At 48.4% G+C, this 20,527-nt stretch overlaps 1 protein-coding gene across 1 annotated transcript; it reads right to left on the bottom strand.

Moving 5' to 3' along the window:
* Positions 1 to 768: 768 nt before the first annotated feature.
* On the bottom strand, positions 769 to 5,119 carry LOC129468963 (periaxin-like). Its single transcript, XM_055255005.1, is given in 4 exon segments — positions 769 to 1,515; positions 1,518 to 4,285; positions 4,288 to 4,810; positions 5,063 to 5,119. Coding segments are annotated over 4 exon segments (4,095 nt in total).
* Between the last annotated feature and the right edge of the window lie 15,408 nt (positions 5,120 to 20,527).

Raw genomic sequence — 20,527 nt, forward strand, 5'->3', positions numbered from 1 at the left:
ATAACCCTGGTGATAAAGTAATTGAGAATAGTAGAATAAACCCTCGACTTGAATTCAGGAAAATTGTTTTCAAATTCAATTTCAATAAATCTCACATCAGGCACTCTACTTGATGAATGAATGAACAAAACCTAAGTATAAGACCCTTGACTTCAGGGAGTCTCAATTCCTTCATTTGTAAAAAGATCTAATTCCTAACTCTTGGTAATGTTGAGGAGAGTGAATGAAATAATGTGAGGGTGCTTCATAAATTGCAAAAGTGTTATAAAGAAGTTACTGATAAGAGCTATGAGCGTCTCGCTGCACTCTAGCATGGGCGAGAGTGCGAGGCCCTGTCTCAGAAAAAAAAGTTACTTATAGTGACATTTTCAGACATGAGAAATGGCATAAAATTAAAAACAGGGAGACTCAAAATAAGAAAATAGTATGTTGGGATTGTAGAGACAGATGTAGCTAATGGAAAAAAGCTAGGTAAGTCTCTCTACAGATGTTTATTGAGTACTTACTGCATATACTATGCTTGCCAAAGAAATGTAAAAATGTACATTTATTTTTTCATTTTATTTTTTTTACTTCCAGATTATTTTATTCCCATGGCTTGGTAGGGTACAGGCACTCCTGCCGGAGAGATAGGAGCAGGCCTCCCCGCCAGCCCTGATCAGTCACCCACCTCCCGGCCCTCTTAGGCTTAGTGCTAGTTATCACACACACGACAGCGACGGGGTAGAGAAAGTAATGCAAGAAGGGATCCCCATCTGACCAGGGGCTTCAGACAGCCACAGCCTGAGCCCCCTCCATCCTGGCCGGGCCTGGAGCCGCTGTCTCTGAAAACCCCACGCTAGGCAGCCGCACCCGGAATCCACCCTCTTCCTGGTCCCCATTCCCACTCTGGGCCCTGGGGCGTAGGGACACCCTGGGGAAGCAGAACTTGGGTGACTTCTCTCTGATGGGGGACTTGGGGGCTGCATCGCCCTCCTGCCCCCGAGAGGCTTTAGAAGGGGCTGCCAGGCCTACACGTGGCAAGCGGACCCGGACCCGGCCCCAGCGACCCAAGGCCCCTTCCCCACTGCCCTCTTCCTCCTTCTCCCCTTCGGGGCTGGGGGAGCCTTCCCCAGTGACCATCTCACTTTGGCTGAAGCCCACTCGGGGCAGCCTGAGTTTAGGGCTCTTGGCCTTCTCACCCTCCTCGGCCCCCTCCTTGGCCTGCGCCAGGCCAAACCGGGGCAGCCGCACCTTGAGCTTGTGTCCGGCCTCTCCCTCCCCCTCTGCCACCTGGTACTCAGCGTGGTTGCCCCCAGGTGGTGAGAGCTCCAGGTCGGGCAGTGAGAGGCGGAAGGTACGCTCAGCCCCTGGGGGCTGCTCCTCAGCACCCTCGCCCCCAACCCTAGCTCCGGTCCCCAGTGTGGGCAACTTCAGCCTCAGCCCACCCTTGCCTGTGGCCGCCTCGCCCGCCTGTGCCTCTCGGCTTAGCCCCACGTCCAGCTCAAGCTGGGGCACTGTCACGGTGGGCATGTTGTGTTGAAGACACCCTCACCCACCAGCAGCTCCCCACCTGCAACCTGGGCTCCAGGCAGAGACAGGGTCACCTGTGGCACCTGAACCCTGTAGCCTGCTGTGCCCTCTGCTGAAGGGACTGTACTCTCAGCCTGCTGCCCTGGGGTACCTGCCTCCCCAAAGCCGGTCAGCTCCACCTGTGGCAGGGAGATGCCCAGTGGAGGTATCCTCAGCCCCGCCTCATGGCTCTCAGTGACCACCTGCCTGGCTGTGGACACCTTCAGGCCTGACAGCTGCATTCCACTGATGGCCACAGCCCCCTCTGCCCTCCCTTCCTCCTGGGTGCCCAGCGTGACCAGCTCCACCTCGGGGATCTTAAGCTGCACAGCAGTGTACTCAGCCTTTTCCCCTGGGGTGGCACGCTCACCTTGAACTTCTGCTTCCTTCCCTCGTGCCAGCCCAAAGGAGGGCATCTTCAGCTTGGGCATCTTCACCCTCCCATCCCAGCCCCAGCCCTTGCCCTCCAACTCAGCCACCCCTGGCACTAGTTGTGCTGCCTCAGTGTCCCGGCCTCTGACCCCAAACTTGGGCAGCGCAAACCTGGGCCCCTTGAACTTGAGGTCGGCCCCTGCCACCTCTACCTTGCCTGAGGGCAGGTGGGCATCCAGGCTGAGCTGTGGGATGGACAGATCAAGGGCAGACAGCAGGCCTGCCTCCCCGGCCCCTTTGGCCTCAGCCTCAGCCCCCACCCGAGCCTTGGGGAGTGAGATGGCAAATTTGGATACCTTCAGCTTGGTAGCTCACCCAGCCCCCTCAGCCTCTACCTAAGCCACCTTTGGCCCTGAGAGTCCAAACTTAGGTAAGGAGAACTTGGAAGAGGGTTTGACTTCCATCTCCATCATCTCCAGCCGCCCTTCCTCAATTTCCACGGCGGGCAGCTGTGGAGTGACAATTTCAACAGAGGGCACTTGGAAGCCCACTTTGCTGACCCCTGCTGCCACCTCAGGGCCCTCCGCCCGCTCTACCTTGCCCATTTTAGTGGCTGGGACCTGCCCCTGCAGGCCAAGTGCTCCTGGCAGGTCTAGCTCCACTGAGGGCAGAGTGAGAGAGGGGACACCCACATGAGCCTCACCATCCACCTCTGGCTGCAGACAGGGAAGGGTTACCAGCTTCCCTGAGACCTCAGCACCCGCCTCGCCTGGCTTGCCACGTGATGGGGACTCTGCCCTCCCTAGCTTGGGCATAGTCATCTCGGGCATCTTGAAGCCAAATTCCATCCCTTCTGCCTGTTTTGCCCTGGCAGCCTTTAACTGCACCTCTGGAGCCCTGGGCAGCTTCACCTCTGGTGCCTTCGGAAGATGCACGTCGGGAACCTTCGGCACTTGCATTTCCGGCAGCCGAATCTCTGACACTTTCAGCAGGTGCACATCGGGCACAGCCGTCTCAGGCACCTTGGGGAGTTTTATCTCTGGGAGCTTCATGTCAGGGACTTTGATTTCGGAGACTTTGGGCAGCTGCACCTCTGGGAGGTGTACATCAGGCACGGCCATTTCAGGCACCTTGGGGAGTTTCATCTCCGAGACTTTTGGCAGCTGCACCTTGGGGAGTTGAACCTCTGGCACAGCCATCTCGGGCATTTTAGGCAGTTTCATCTCTGGGGCTTTTGGGAGCTGTACTTCCGGGAGGTGCACGTCGGGCACAGCTGTCTTGGGCACCTTTGGGAGTTTCACTTCAGGGAGTTTCATCTCAGGCACCTTTGGAAGCTTCATCTCGGGGACTTTCATCTCTGGCACTTTCGGCAGCTGCACCTCTGGAAGCCGCACCTCTGGCACAGCCACCTCTGACACCTCTGGGAGTTTCATCTCTGACACTTTGGGCAGCTATACCTCTGGAAGCCACACCTCCGGCACAGCCATCTCTGGCACCTTTGGGAGTTTCATTTCTGACACTTTGGGCAGCTGTACCTCTGGAAGCTGCACGTCCAGCACAGCCATCTCTGGCACCTTTGGGAGTTTCGTCTCTGACAGTTTGGGCAGCTGTACCTCTGGAAGCTGCACCTCCGGCACAGCCATCTCTGGCACCTTTGGGAGTTTCATCTCTGACACCTTGGGGAGCTCCACCTCTGGAAATCCAACCTCTGGAAGGGCTGCCTCGGGCACTTTTGGAAGCTTGACCTCAGGAGCCTTGGGGAGCTTCACTTCAGGTCCCTTGGGCACCTTGACCTCGGGTCCTGACACTCCGATGCCAAGGGAGGGCATCTTGATGGTGGGCAGCTTCAGCTTGCTCTCTACAACTTCAGGAGCAGCAGGCCGGGGCTCCAAGAGGGAAAGCCCAAAGGTGGGCATTCGAAGTCTGGGACCTTTCACCCTGGCCTCAGGGCTGACCTTGGCTACCTTGGCCTCAGCAACTTCCTTTGCTTGAGCCCCAAGTCAGGGGAAACTAAGGCGGGGCATCTTCAGGGCCACCTCAGGTGCCTCTCCCTGGGCCTCCACCTCCGCACCCGGCAAGGCCAGGTCCACCCCCACAGTCGGTGCTGCCACATCCAGGGTGGGCACCACTACCGACACAGCCCCTTCCCGGGTCTCTAGGCAGGGAAGTGTGGGCAGAGTGGGTAGTGAGGGCAAGGCAGGCAGCTCCACCTGGGGGACCTGGATCCCCACGGCTGGGGCCTCCACAGCAGGCGGAACCGGGGCTCTGAGCCCAAGGGTTGGCAGGTGGAGGGCAAAGCCACCAGCTGCCTCTGCTGAGGGAGCAGCCTTGGGGGCTGAGACCTGGGGGACACCCACCTCGGCCCCGGCAGCCGGGGCCCAACCAGCTCCACCTGAGGGGCTGTGAAACGAGCTCCTGCGGCCACCTCGGCCTCCACCTTGGCCTTCCTGGGGGGAGGAGCGGCGGCGGCCAGCCAGGCTGCCTGAGCCTCTTCGACCACACGCAGCCGAGGCAGCTGGAGGCGCCGGCGGGCAGGGGCAGCCGGGACAGGACCCTTGACAGCCTCGGCTTTGAGGCCCCGACGCAGGCGGGAGAGCTTGGGAAAGGAGAACTCGACGTCAACAGGGGCCAGGTCAGCAGGGACCCCCAGAGCCCCAGGCACCATCTTCTTCTTCACAGGGGACAGACTCTGGATGTTCTTCCTGCAGGCTGAGGCTCCTGGCGGCGGGTGAGTCTCACGCAGCTCCTGAATGAAGATTCCCTCTTTGCCGCCGCCTGCTACATTGATGCCGCTGACCCCGGTCTGCGCCTCCGTCTCCACGATAATTTCCACCAACTCCGCCCGCGTCAGCTCCTGCAGAGGGCGGCGAGGTGTCGCGTTGGGGCTCTAGGGCTGGACCTCGCCCAGAGCCTGCCATTGCGCTCAACAGTGGTTCATATACATGTATATATACATATATATATTTATATATATTTAGAGACGGGGATGGGGGGTGGTCTCGCCACGTTGCCCAGGCTGGTCTCGAACTCCTCCTGGGCCCAAGCGATCCTCCCACCTTGGCCTCCCAAAGTGCTGGGATTACAGGCGTGAGCCACCATTCCCGGCCAAAAGTGGCTGTTCGGCGGGTCTTCAGGGCACACGCCTCTCGGCGCTGCCCTCGCAGGACGTCGGGGCAGGGCACACCCACTCCAGCATCTCCCCTTTAAGCAAGCCCGAGGGCGGCTGGCTTTCTAGGACCCAAGGAATGGTTAAACAGCCCCGCGGGCCGGCCGGTCTCTCTGAGGCCCTAGAGCGGCAGTCGAAAGGCAAAAATGTACATTTAGTTACAATGAAGCAGCACAAGTTATTATTAGTGATTATTGTTATAATTAAGTATCCACCACACTTATGGGCTGCAGTCCTTTTCCTTCCAAGAGCCTGGAAATTGGGTTGCCCTCAGAAATAGATAAAAATCTACATAGAGGCAGTGATATTAAGTATATTTAACACCAAGTAGTGCTCAAGCATAGATGAAGCAGAATTAGAAATGCAGCTAGGGTCCTGGAGGTATCCCTCTGTGCTAGGTGTTAACCCTTCAGTTGCTGGTTTGTGAATAGTAGGTCCCAGGGGATTCCAGGGTAAGGGAGTGGTCAGGAGGTTTGGGATAGCAGCTATTTACCAGATAGTACTAGAGTATTTCAGTATTTTAATAGTCAATGTTATAACTGATAACAGTCAACTGATACATATAAGCCTAATATATGTCCTTGCTATAGTCTTTATTATCAATAGCCTCTGCCCTTCCCTTTCTAAAGCCGTTGCTATCTGGCCTGTCCCTAGGAGATGAGGGTGAAAGACTTCTCACCCTAATGTCATCAAGCTTGGCCTTGTTTTGACCAATGAAATATGAGTAGAAATGGCATGAACCAGCCTGGCGCGGTGGCTCACACCTGTAATCCCAGCACTTTGGGAGGCCAAGGTGGGTGGATCATGAGGTCAGGAGTTCAAGACCAGCCTGGCCAAGATGGTGAAGCCCCATCTCTACTAAAAATAAAAAAATTAGCCAGGTGTGGTGGCAGGTGCCTGCAATCCCAGCTACTCAGGAGGCTGAGGCAGGAGAATTGCTTGAACCTGGGAGTCGGAGGTTGCAGTGAGCGAAGATCACGCCACTGCACTCCAGCCTGGGCGACAGAGTGAGACTCTGTCTCAAAAAAAGAAAGAAATGGCATGAACCACTTCTGAGCAGAAATTTATGAGCTATCTTATGATTTTGCCATATTATCTTTCCTCTGACACAAGAGCAGCATGTCCTAAATAGAGCTCCCTCTTCAGCTTTGGTCCCAGAATGAAGATGTGCAGAACCACAGCTGACACTCGTAACCTGTAATGTTGTGTGCACAATAAATAAACCTTTGTTGTAAGCCATTGAGATTGCTTTCGTTGTTACTGCAGCATAACATGCTAGCTAAGCAGACTAATACAACCATGAGATTAGCTATCCATGGGGGTAAGCCAAGACCTTTTTTACAAACATGACCAAAAAAACAAACTCTGATCAGGAATCTGAAGAAGGCAAATATGATTGTAATTTAATAAATGGAACCTAATCAATCTTGTCAGCCATTCTGTACTCTGTTTGGAGAGAGGTTCTGTGAACAAAAGGGCTTGCTCAGCCATGGCAGCCCAAAACAAGGCAGTCACAAAGGCTAGCACTACCATTTGCCCCTCTAAGCCTCATCTCAGTTAAGCCACACTGAGCATTAGGATTTCCTTGTCCATGTCATCTCTGTAGTGGATGGGAATATCTCAGACTACCTCAGCTAAGAAATGCTTCTTAAGATCAACATGCTTTCCTCTATGTTCACCCAGCAAGTGTCTTGGCGATAGGGACAGAATTAAGTGATCTGCCACCTAGAGGATTCTAGTTCTTTTGATCATTGTATTTTTCATTGTAACTAATCAGTTAGATTCCTCTTTATATAAAAGTCTCTGTGAGCTTGGCAAATACAAGACACCCCCCATCCCCAGGAAATGGTTCAACTTTCTGCTTACTATTAAAATTAGATTTCTGAGTTTGCAAGGTTAAACATCAGTTATTGTATCATGGTAAATTCCTTAAGGTTATAGCACTGTTTAACAGAACCTGTCTAGACAGCCAGCTGGACTTCCTTAAGCCACACCTCTCTATCTCATTGTGTGCCTTTGGCCTAAAAGAAAAGCAGCGCTGGCCAGGCGTGGTGGCTCACAACTGTAATCCCAGCACTTTGGGAGGCTGAGGCGGGCGGATCATGAGATCTAGAGTTAGAGACCAGCCTGATCAACATGATAAAACCCCGTCTCTACTAAAAATACAAAAATTAGCCGGGCGTGGTGGCACGCGCCTGTAATCCCAGCTACTCAGGAGGCTGAGGCAGGAGAATCACTTGAACCCGGGAGGCAGAGGTTGCAATGAGCTGAGATCACACCATTGCACTCTAGCCTAGGTGACAGAGCAAGACTCTGTCTCAAAAAATAGAAAAGCGGCACTAAAACATACAGTTAATGTACTGCTGGAGTTCAAAAAGGGAAAGCTTACTTCCAGTTAGTATGAAATAGTGGAAGGAGTTCAGGAAAGATTTGCAAGGATGTGACATTTGAACTGGGTCTTAAAAAATGAGAAGAATTACGGAAGACGTGTAGGCAGCCACTAAAGCAAATAGAAGAAGCGAGGGATCAGTTGAGGAAACACAGAGTAAGAGGGAATGGAAGAAGAATCATGGAAAGATACATTATTATGGTCAAATTAAGGCTCTTGGGCTTTATTTTCCGCTACGGGAAGTGAGTGGTAGAAGTTTTTTGTTTTGCTTTTAAACAAGTTTAACCATCTTAGTTTTTAATTCTTTTAGGAGATGGTGTTTTGCTCTTGTTGCCAAGGCTGGAGTGCAATGGTGCAATCTAGGTTCACTGCAACCTCCGCCTCTCGGGTTCAAGCGATTCTCCTTTCTCAGCCTACCGAGTAGCTGGGATTACAGGCGCGTGCTACCAGGCACGGCTAATTTTTGTATTTTTAGTAGAGACAGGGTTTCATCATATTGGTCAGGCTGGTCTGAAACTCCTGACCTCAGGTGATCCTCCTGCCTTGGCCTCCCAAACTGCTGGGATTACAGATGTAAGCCACCACCCCTGGCCTAAATTTAACCATCTTTAAGTATACATTTCAGTGACATTAAGCCTGTTCACGTTGTTGTGCATCCATCAGCAGAATTTGTCATTACCCCATACTGAAACTCTGTATACATTAAATGCTTATGCCCTATCCTCTTTTCCCCAGCCTCTGGTAACCACCATTCTACTTTCACTTTTGGCCACTGTGAATGATGCTTCTGTGGACATTAGTATACAAATACCTGTTGGAGTCCCTGCTTTCGATTATTGGGGGTATATACCCAGAAGTGAAATTGCTGAATTATATGGCAATTCTATGTTTAATTTTTTTTTTTTTTTGAGGAGCCCACCATACTGTTTTCCATAGCATCATACCATTTTACATTCCCAATGGTAGAAAGTTTTACAAAAGATAGTGACATGATCAAAACTATGCTTAAAAGCAATCTGGAAAAGACAGTAAGATGGAATAGAGTGGCAGAATGACCATGTGGAGACTTCCACAATAGTTTAGGCTAGATATATAATGAGGGTGAGGGCCTGAACACATCATCAGCAATGAGAATGGAGGGAAGAGGATACAAATGCTGAGGTGATATTGCCAAGGAAAGATTGTAAAGACTTGACCATTGACTGGCTATTGAGGGGTTGGGGAAAAAGAACATTAAGGTTTTTTTTTTTTTTTGAGACGGAGTCTCATTATGTCGCCCAGGCTGGAGTGCAGTGGCGCAATCTCAGCTCACTGCAAACTCCGCCTCACAGGTTCACGCCATTCTCCTGCCGCAGCCTCCCAAGTAGCTGGGACTACAGGCGCCAGCGACCACGCTCGGCTAACATTTTTGTATTTTTTTAGTAGAGACGGGGTGGGTTTCACCGTGTTAGCCAGGAAGGTCTCGATCTCCTGACCTCGTGATCCACCCGCCTCGGCCTCCCAAAGTGCTGGGATTACAGGCGTGAGCCACTGTTCCCAGCCAAATTAAGGTGTTTAATATGACTCCCATGTGTCACACCTGGGAGGATGGTAGTCTTCAGACGAAGAGTCAGGGTACGGAGAAGTCATGAGTTCAGGTTTGGATATATAGAGTTTGAATTACAAGTGGCACATTGTAAGCTGTGGGGTGAACATTTGTTGTGTTGCCTGCTGAATACCCCTTGCCCTTTGAACTGGTAATGGCACTCTACTTTTTTTTCTTTTGAGACAGAGTTTCGCTCTTGTCACCCAAGCTGGAGTGTAGTGGTGTGATCTCAGCTCACTGCAACCTCTGCCTCCCAGGTTCAAGCTATTCTCCTGCCTTAGCCTCCCAAGTAGCTGGGATTACAGGTGCCCACCACCACACCCAGCTAATTTTTTGTATTTTTAGTAAAGACGGGGTTTCACCATGTTGGCCAGGCTGGTCTTGAACTCCTGACCTCAGGTGATCTGCCCCCCTGCCTCAGCCTCCCAAAGTGCTGAGATTATAGGCATGAGCCACTGCGCCCAGCCTACTTTTTTTTTTTTTTTTTTTTTTAAGGTTGTAGAATTTATCCTTCTTCATCTCTATATTGGCTAGGCTGGGAGGGTGTGTGGCCATGAGAATGTGCTTCTCAGATCTCTGACTGGGGAAATTGTAATTTACCAACAGTCCAGCTGCTGAGTTCTGAAATCCATCCTGAGCTTTGAAATCCATTGCCCTTTACTCCGAGGTCTTACTTCCCATACACTGCTCATAGCCAATAACTGAGCCCAACGGGGATTTTAGGACAGGACTCTTCCTGGGATAAGTGATACTCTTCTGATGGGTGACTTTGACTCAAGAACTCCTCAATGGCCTTGCCAAACTTTCTTTAGAACTTCACTGCAGTCTGGGACACTTCCACCTTGAACACCTTCCCTCTGTCCTTCACTCAGGGTCAGGCCTGCGTCACTGTGCGATGGCTCTCTCAGTCTTCCCCCTCCATTTCCTCTCACAGGTGTTTTTCATAATAAATTTCTTGCATTTTATTCTGTCTTGGCGTTTGATTTCCTGAGAATCTGAACTAACATGAGGGGAAAGAGGACAGGATGCATCCTACCATAGCACATCTTCTGTACCCCATTAGCCACAGGAGTAGGAACATAACCCAGTCTGACCAATCAACGATCTCCCACATCTTGGCCCAGTGCCTCCTCATAGCCTCTCAGGGTAATTTGGCTCCCAGACAATTAGCCACTTGGTCCACCTCAACAACAGACATAGCTGACCAAATCTTTAAGCAAGGTCTCACAGTTCTGTTGCTTGAGGCCATCAAGTTACAAACATGGAGTCTATGGCTTCTCCTGCAACTTCCAGACCCTGATGAAACACCACCTCACAGAGCGTGGGATTTGGCTTCCTGAGCAGCTGCTGAAGGAGCCAATGAAGCAACCTACTACAGAGGATTTAGCTACCCACAGAGCAAACTGATCAATGGGAGACAGGAAGGAGCTGGCAATAACAATCCACTTTTCCCTTCCTTCCTCTAATGAGCTGTTTCAAGATAAAATTTCTCCATACAACCTGTCTAGAGAGACATTCTTCATGGCCAAGTGGGTGCGCCTGTCAAGAGACTAGCTACAGCTCGTTGTGAAGTAGCCAGCAAACATTTCTTTCCCTTGCTTCTCATCTTTTCCCACTTTCTCTTATCCCTAATTCTCACTACTCCAGGGCTGTGCCCTTCATATAAAGCTTTAGCATTTAATCCCTCCTTCCGGCTTTGTTTTCTAGGAAACCTTGCTAAAACAGATCACAGTTTTTGAAGAGATGGGCACATCACCCAAACTAAGCTAAGCAAAGCCCTCCTAAAAATTTGAAATATATAGGAAAGACAGGATTTTTCTTCTGGAGATCTTGAGCTGTGAGGAACTGAGGGCAGCCATTATTCTTGCTTCATGGAAAGAGCCTTTCTGAGAAGGAAGGCATCACAGAGGAAGGCAGAATTCAGACAAAGAGAGGGAGAGAGCCTGACATCCTTTGAACACCTAGATCCAACTTTCCCCAATATGTGTAAGCATTTTGTCATTGCTTTATCATTCTGAAGACCAGTTTTCCCAATCCATGTCATATAAAACATGGTAACCAATGAGTCCCAAGTCGCCTCCATTCAAAAAATCATCCGGGTGACTAGATTCTTAGGCTCAATTTCAAACTTCTGGGAGGAAGAGCTCTTGTTAGAGCTAGCTTTGGTCAAATGTCCACCACTGAATCAAGTAACGTTATGGAAAGGGGGACAGGGTCATGCATAAACATGGTTGTATCCACTGTAACTCTATGAATGAAGATATGCTGGAGGGTAGAGGATAGAGTAACACTTCTCAGAAAAGTAGGAGTAAAGGATTAGGCAGACTAAACAATGTCTGTCCACTTCCTGAGAATAAATAAAGGAAAAGAGGGTAAAGAGGTCAGAGGACAGAACCTTTATCTAACCAACACTATCCAACAGAGCTTTCTGCAGTGGTAGAAATGCTTTATATCTGTGCTATTCAACATAGTAGCCACTAGCCACATGTGGCTGTTGAGCATTTGAAAGATGGTTAGTGCAAACAAGAAATTGAATTTTTAATTTCATTTCGTTTAAATTGAAATAGCTACAGGTAGTATCTTAGTTAGTTTTCTGCTGCTATAACAAAATACCAAAGACTGGGTAATTTATAAACAAAGGAAATTTATTTGGCTGATGGTTCTGGAGGCTGGAAAGCCCAAGAGCATGGCACCAGCATTTGCTCGACATCTGGCGAGGGCCTTCTTGCCACACCATAACATGGCAGAAGGTAACACATGGTGAGGAAGTGTGCATGTGGGGGGGGGGCGGCAAACGTATCCTTTTATCTGAGTCTACTCCCTCCATAACTAACCCATTCCCATGCATTAATCCATTTATGAGGGCAGAGCCCTCGTGACCTTATCACCTCTTAAGTGTTCCACCTCTTGACATTGTTAAAATAGCAGTTAAATTTCAACTTGAGTTTTGGAGGGACATTCAAACCATAGCATGTAGCTAATGACTGCATATTAGACAGCACAGGTCTAGACTATCGGTCTACTTTGGGAAGCAGCATGGAATATTGTCTGTAGCATGTGCTTTGAAGTTAGCCTGAATTGAGTTCGAGTCCCCATTCCATTTACTTAACCTCTTTGAACTAGAGAGGTGAAAGATGCAAAGAAAGTTGTATGTAATACCACAAAGAGAGAAAGAGACAAAAGATCTGCAAAAGTTCGGCCAGGCACAGTGACTCATGCCTTTGGGAGGCCAAGGCAGGCAGATCATGAGGTCAGGAGTTTGAGACCAGCCTGGCCAACATGGTGAAACCCCATCTCTACTAAAAATACAAAAATTAGCTGGGTGTGGTGGTGGGCGCTTGTAGTCCCAGCTACTCGGGAGGCTGAGGCAGGAGAATCGCTTGAATCCGGGAGGCAGAGGTTGCAGTGAGCTGAGATCACACCACTGTACTCCAGCCTGGTTGACAGAGCAAGATTTCATCCCAAAAAAAAAAAAAGATCTGCAAAGGGTCAAAGAATCAGTTGGATTTGGCAATTAGAGGACTATGAGTGAATTAAGACAGAGAAGTATTAAAAGTGTGATTGTTTAAAATCCAGACCAGCTATCCATCTACCTTTTGTACGTCTGCTAAATTCCTTTCCTCTGGAGGGGGCTCCAGGCAGGGAGAGAATGGGAATGCAAAAGTTACCTCGTCTTTTAATCCTCTTGGTCACATGGGGAGCGAGAACTCAAAAGTGTGTCCTGAAGATGGGGTTCCAAGGCCAAGCCAAAAAAAAATGAGAATCAGAACCATGGTCAGTCACAGGGTGTGAAGCCAAAGGTGGGGTTGCCTAGTACAAGGAAGCCACAAGGAAAGAACACCTCAAATGCATACCCTCATTACATAGCACTTACACTGTGGCTAGACTGTAAGTCCTTCAAGGTTCAGGGCTAAGTGTATGATGGTACTATCAGCCCCTAGTAAGTGCCTGGTACCATAATAGGTACTTAATTAACAATAGGTACCTAAACAACAACATTGAATGAATGAATGAATGCAAGTAAGCCAGTCCACTCTCTAGTGCATGGTAGGCATTCCATAATATAATGTTCATTAAGTTATTAGAGGGAGGCCAGTCATGGTGGCTCATGCCTGTAATCCCAGTACTTTAGGAGGCCGAGGCAGGCAGATCACCTGAGGTCAGGAGTTCAGGGCCAGCATGGCCAACATGGTGAAACTCCATCTCAACTAAAAATACAAAAATTAGCTGGGTGGGGTGGTGGGCACCTGTAATACCAGCTACTTGGGAGGCGGAGGCAGGAAAATCACTTGAACCTGGAAGGCGGAGGTTGCAGTGAGCCAAGATGGCGCCACTGCACTCCAGTCTGGGAGACAAGAGCAAAACTCCGTCTCAAATAAATAATAAAATAAAATAAAATAAAAAGTTATTAGAGGGAGAAAACTCTGTATTGAGAAGCTACCAGGGAATCTTTTTTGACTTGGAAACTCTGTTTGTCAGGTCCTTGCCTGGCACAGAGGAATTCTTCAACAAGTGATCACTATGGTAATTATTATTAAATAGAGAGTAAGGTTTTGTATAAGGCCTGGGGAAGGCCTTGATAATAATAAGAGCTAAAATGTGTTGATCTCATTTAGTCCTTAAACCAACTCAATGAGACAGATTTTGTTAGATTAATTTTATAGATGATAAGCTTTTCTTTCAGATGAGAAAATTTAAAGAAGACGTGTAATTTCTCCAAAGTCACCCAGCTCAGAAATGGCAGGACTGGTGTTGAACCTAAGCTTACCCATCTCCAGAGTCCAGGCTCCAACAGAGGTTTGGGAGCCAGGGAGCAGAAGGAAGCTCAAGAGAGGGGCTTAAGGAAAGCAGTTCTGGGGTCAAAATCCACTTCTGATTTCTGTTCAATCACATCAGTCTCGATGCCTTCTCTTCTTCCTTCCACCCTCACTACTTGCCTTCTTGCCAAGCTTCTCATCCCTTCTACTGAGCTCACCTCTACACCCCTGTTCAGCTTCCTGTCCCATTCAGTCATATCTACTCTGGTTTGACTCAAGGAAGCAGGAGTTGAAATAGGGCCAAAGGAGGAAGTTTTATTTGTTGATTTGTTTTTGGTTTTAAGATACAGACTCTAGAGCAAGTGAGTAAATGAAATATTCCAGTAGACAGAAGAAATTGACAATGCAAATCAGAGAGTATCTGCAGAGGTTAAGTTCTTGGGATCCTGAGCACAGGTCAGGGGAGAGGTTGGCCTCTGATAGGGGCTGGGACACTGTGGCTTTCCCTCAGAGTAAAGGAAGACAGAGAGTATGGGTAAAGAAGCAGAAAAGTTAGTAAAGGTTAGGATGCTTACAATCAAGAGTTATGTTTTACAGCAATTGATAATGGCATGGTATAGGACAATGTGTTTCAAATATGATTGCAGGTCATAAATCATTAATAGATCATGAGATTATTTAGAAGTTTGTAACTAGCTTTTATTTTTAAAATGGAATGGAATTGAAAATTTGAATTAATTGTACATAGCAAGGGTACTGTGAAAATTACTATGAAACTTTTTGTTTCAATCATATACACATACACATGCGTACTGGCTACAGTGTAAAATCTATTTATCTGCTGGGCATGGTGGCTCACGCCTGTAATCCCAACACTTTGGGAGGCCGAGGCGGGCAGATCACTTGAAGCCAGGAGTTCAAGACCATCCTGGCCAACATGGAGAAACTTCATGTCCACTCAAAATACAAAAATTAGCTAGGTATGGTGGCATACACCTGTAATTCCAGCTACTTGGGAGGCTGAGGTACAAGAATCACTTGAACCCAGGAGGTGGAGGTTGCAGTGAGCCAAGATTGCACCACCACACTCCAGCCTGGGCGACAGAGTGAGACTGTCTTTAAAAAAAAAAAAAATCTATTTACTCTTGAGAGTACAGTAAAAAATATTTAAAAGCCACTATCTAGGATGTGACAATGGGAAAGAACTTTCTTTCTCTTCCAGAGTTTTCCATGATGCTTGTAAATTGGTCTTGCTTGGTTTTGCTTTTTTGTTGTTGTTCTTGTTTGTTTTTTTTGTTGTTGGTTTTTTGTTTTGTTTTGTTTTTGTTTGTTTTATGAGACAGGGTCTCACTATGTTGCCCAGGCGAGTCTCAAAACTCCTGGGCTCAAGTGATCCTCCACCCTCAGCCTTCCAAAGTGCTGGGATTACAGGCCTCAGCACTGCTCCTGGCTCCAGTTTTGCTTTCTGATAGATAATAGATACCCAGAGGAGTATGAGCCCAATCAACTGTACTGGAGCTCTAAGCAGTGGCCACAGCATGTAAGTTACAGATGTGCCAAAAAAAAAAACAAAACTTCTAGTCATCCAGGCTACTCTTTCTTCTTGGTTTTCATTCCCCTTATTGTCCCAATAGGATTGTCAACAGCTCCCAGGGCCTGCATGTTTTCTTATTTGTGATTAGTAAGTAAGAGGGAGTCCATGTGCCCGCCTTCCCAGCATAAGTCCTGAGATTCATTCTGAGTGGACTGGCTGAGTTCACGTGACCACTCTGACCCATCATTCTGGCCAGTGGATCGAGTCCCCTGATTTGGCTCAGCCCTGCTCTACCCAAGGGAGTTACCTTCCTGGAAATACATGAATCCTGGAAAGGAAACGAGGGCCTACTGTTAAATAGAAAGGGAAAAATGGAGAAATAAAGCAAATGATGAGTGCAAATACTATTGAATGTTTCAACTAATGTCCAATACATATGGCCTTTAAGGTACCCACATCAGCTGAAAGGTTCAATAGTATTTGCACTAGTCATTTGCCTATTTGCTTTGAGCTCCACTCTATCTTTCCCATGCTGGACCCTGAAAACTACATTCCCCAAACACTTCTTGCCAGCTGGCTTCCTGTCATATTTGGTCAATGAGAAGTACAGGTGGGAAATTGTGTGCCTAGGGAGGGGATGCTGGGAGGAAAGGTGAAGCCATTGTTCTCTTTGCTTCTGCTGGAGACTCTGGCAGCAGCTGGTGGTTATGGGCTTGGAGACCTTCAGCCTTTCCAGCAGTGGTGGTGGTGGGTTCCTTGCCAGGCTCCAGCAGTGTTGGTGGTATGGAGGGGCAGCAGTGGGTAGCTGCAGGCCCCAGTGACCTCTGGCAATTCTGTTAGCATAATTGCAAAAGCAGTGCTTCAGTAGTGTTAGCAACAAGTGCACTTTGGGGTCTAGCGACACTTTCCCTTTTGATTCTCCAGGCCTTGGAGTGTTAGAACTTCTTGCATCTATTAATCTCTAGTCTACCCAACTTTACCAGTTTTGCTCCTTCAGGCTTTCTAACAGATTTCTAACCAGTTCTCTGACACCAATTCCCTCTGTTTGAAATTCCAATCACTTCTGTTTTCTTGTCTTCACCCGGACTGACACAGTGTTGCCCTGGCCATCAGATGAGCTAACTGCAATTGCTAACTTCACAGCTGTGCATCTACAGTTGTTGTGCTGGGTGATACCATAAGAGCTGCCCACTAAGCTTTCAGCTGGGGCACTGAGCAAGGGGTGAGCGCCGACTCTGGAGCAAGCACAGGGAGAGCTGCTACTCCCTTCTGCTTCCTCACCTGTCCCCAGCTATTAGAACTGTGTTATGGAGAGCTTACTGCTTGCCTCCCAAGATAACTTGACTCCATGTTGTAGCTGAGAGGGATGGGCTCTGAAATGACCAGGTGGGAATGCAGCGATGAGCGCAGTTGGCAAGGAGGCCCAAAACAGAGGGGCCAGGGAAGGATGTCCTTGCTGCAGAGTAGAGTTTAGGGAGGGAGGAGAGAAAGAGACTATTACCTCTGCTTCCTTTTTTTGTTTGTTTGTTTGAGATGGAGTCTCGCTCTGTCACCCAGGATGGAGCACAGTGGTGCAATCTCAGCTCACCGCAACCTCCACCTACCGGGTTCAAGCGATCTTCCTGCCTCAGGCTCCCGAATAGCTGGGATTACAGGCATGCACCACCACACCCAGCTAACTTTTGTATTTTTAGTAGAGACAGGGTTTCACCATGTGGGCCAGGCCAGTCTTGAACTCCTAACTTCAAGTGATCCACCCACCTTGGCCTCCCAAAGTGCTGGGATTACAGGCGTGAGCCACCGCACCTGGCCCTGCTTCCTTTTTTTAGAGATACCGAGAGAGGGATAGACTGATGGTTCTCAACCTTTTCTGTCTTCTGCCAAGTGTTCTGTAACAAAAACAAGAAAACAGTGTTTTCCAACAGAATTTATTCTTGCTAGTACCCAAGGAACAGTAATGAAAGCCTTACATCCAACCTAGCTTACTTCTGTGACCTCCTGGTGCTTCACAAGCCACTGTGGGACAGCTAAGTCTCTGTAGAGGGTACAGGTTAAGATTATGAATGATCCCTGCAGTACCAAAGGGGCATACATGTCAAGAACACGAATTTTCTTCAAGGTCCCTTGCCTTGACTAGCAGTGTGCAAAATAGGGTTAGGCAGGTCTTGAGAAAATGACTATAAACATTAAGTGTGATCCTTTCTTTAAAAAAATATTTATTTATTGTTATTTTTTGAGATGGAATCTCGCTCTGTCACCCAGGCTGGAGTGCGGTGGTGTGATCTCAGCTCACTGCAAGCTCCGCCTCCTGGGTTCACGCCATTCTCCTGCCTCAGCCTCCCAAGTAGCTGGGACTATAGGCGCCCGCCACCATGCCTGGCTAATTTTTTGTATTTTTAGTGAAGACGAGGTTTCACCGTGTTAGCCAGGATGGTCTCAATCTCCTGACCTCGTGATCCGCCTGCCTTGGCCTCCGAGAGTGCTGGGATTACAGGCATGAGCCACCGTACCCAGCCAAGCATGATCCTTGATTGTAAGTCTTATAGATCCTACTCAGCCATCAACCTGCTCTTTGACCTTGGGCAAGTCACTTAATCAAGTTTAATCTCAATATTTCCACCTTATATTAGGCCGGCACAGTGGCTCACATCTGTAATCCCAGCACCCTGGGAGGCTGAGGTGGGCAGATCACCTGAGGTCAGGAGTTCGAGACCACCCTGGCCAACATGGTGAAACCCCATTTCTACTAAAAATAATTTTTAAAAAATTAGCTGGGCATGGTGGTGCACACCTGTGATCCCAGCTACGCAGGTGGTTGAGGCAGGAAAATCGTTTGAATCTGGGAGGCGGAGGTTGCAGTGAGCTGAGATTGTGCCACTGCACTCCAGCCTGGGTGACAGAGACTCTGTCTCAAAAAAAAAAAAAAAAAAAAAAAAAATTCCACCTGTTTTTAAAAAATGCGTAGGAATAATTTTTTTTACATTCTTTTAAAATAAATTGTCTTAAGGGGGTAGAGGGAATGGGAGAAGTGATAGATATTATCCAGGTATTATCCTCTGCCTCTCCTTGTCCATCCTGCCTGAGTTTTTTTAATCAAATAAGATAAGTGTTAAAATGCTCTGAAAAGTGCAAAACACCATACAAAAGCAAGGGAGTATTATTATCAACATAGCTGTTAGCTTAGGAGGATGAAGGCAGGGCACAGGCTCAGAGCCAAACAGCTGGAAGGCAGGAAATCTTAATACCAAAGAAGGAAACTTTTTTTGTTCAAATTCTTCCTGGAGTGGCACTTTTTTTTAGAGCAGACTTGGCACTGAAATCCTCTGAAATGCTGAAGTGGGTCCAGAAAAGTATTAAGGGGGCGGGTAGGGCATTCAGCAGCCAAAAGACACTGGAGAAGCACCAGCCCTGGTTCCTCAGTTCTTTTGTGATCCAACAAAAGATACAATCGAAGGAGGAGTCGAATTGTATCAGCGGGTCTCAGGTTCAAAGCCAGGTGGGTGTTGGATCCTCTAACAGGCTCTTTAACCAGCCACCACACTATTTTGGGAGCCAGGATGTCAGGGGCACTCTGTAACTAATACTGAACTCAGGTGCCAACAACCTAAAAACCATCCCCTCTACACAGTGTTCAGAAAGAACACTGACCTGGAGACGACTTTAGAGATAATCTAGTCAGACCGAGGCTCAGAGAGGGGCAGGGACTTGCCAAGATAACACAGTAGAGTCAGGCTCATTGGGCCACAGAAGCCCACCCAATTTAGCTCAAGTATAAAGGAGTTTCTTGTAAGGACTGGAACTGAAAGGCAGGAGGAAGGATAGAGGTCTAGGACTCACTGGTCTATTCATTCTCTGTCTCCTCACCACTCCTCATCGCTGGATAGAATTGCTCCTTCCCCCTCTACCTACAGTCAGGCTTCTGCCTTCTCTTGGTCTCTGCTCCTAATTCTCTGGACCTGCACATGGCTTTCCTGGCCAAGACCTACTTGTCTATGACTTTTTTTTTTTTTTTTGACAGGGTCTTGCTCTGTCACCCAGGCTGGAGTACAGTGCCACGATTCATCACTCACTGCAACCTCCACACCCTGGGCTCAAACGATCTTCATGCCTCAGCCTCCCAAGTGGCTGGGACTATAGGCATGTGTCACTATGCCTGGCTAATTTTTTTGTTTGTTTTTGAGATGGAGTTTCACTCTTGTTTCTCAGGCTGGATTGCAATGGCGCGAGCTCAGCTCACCGCAACCTCCGCCTCCCAGGTTCAAGCGATTCTCCTGCCTCAGCCTCCTGAGTAGCTGAGATTACAGGCGTGTACCACTATGACCGACTAATTTTTGTATTTTTAGTAGAGACAGGGTTTCACCACGTTGGCCAGGCTGGTCTCGAACTCCTGACCTTAGGTGATCCTCCTGTCTCAACCTCCCAAAGTGCTGGGGTTACAGGCATGAGCCACTGTACCCAGCCTAATTTTTCTATTTTTTGTAGAGACAGGGCTTTACCATGTTGCCTAGGCTGGTCATGAATTCCTGGACTCAAGCAATCCACTTGCCTCAGCCTCCCAAATGGTTGGAATTACAGGCGTGAGCCACCATACCTGGCTGTCTCTGACTTCTCCACTTCAACTCCCTCTGCCACCTGACAATTTCTTTCCGTTTTTTTTTTTTTTTTTTTCCTGAGACAGGGTCTCACTCTATCACCCAGGCTGTAGTGCAGTGGCATGGCACGATCTCGGCTCACTGCAACCTCTGCCTCCCAGGCTCAAATGATCCTCCCACCTCAGCCTCCAAAGTAGCTGAGAATACAGGCATGCACCACCATGCTTGGCTAATTAAAAAAATTTTTTTTCCTTTTGTAGAGATGAAGTCTCACTGTGTTGCCCAGGCTGGTCTTGAGCTCCTGGGCTTAACTGATCCTCCCACCTTGACCCCTCACAGTTCTGGGGTTTCGTGTGTGAGGCACCAGGCCTGGCCAACAATGTCTTTCTTTTCCTTGGTTCAATAAAGCCTCAAATCGGCCCATCTTAGATTGTTGTGCTAGGTTGTCTTAGTTCATTTTGTGCTGCTATATCAGAATATCTGAAACTAGGTAATTTATAAAGTATAGAGATATATTTCTTACAGCTCTAAAGCCTGCTAAGTCTAAGGTTTAGGGGTACACATCTGTCAAGGGCCTTCTT

This window comes from Symphalangus syndactylus, chromosome 12 (assembly GCF_028878055.3).
Source record: "Symphalangus syndactylus isolate Jambi chromosome 12, NHGRI_mSymSyn1-v2.1_pri, whole genome shotgun sequence".
In the NCBI taxonomy this organism is placed as follows: Eukaryota; Metazoa; Chordata; class Mammalia; order Primates; family Hylobatidae; genus Symphalangus; species Symphalangus syndactylus.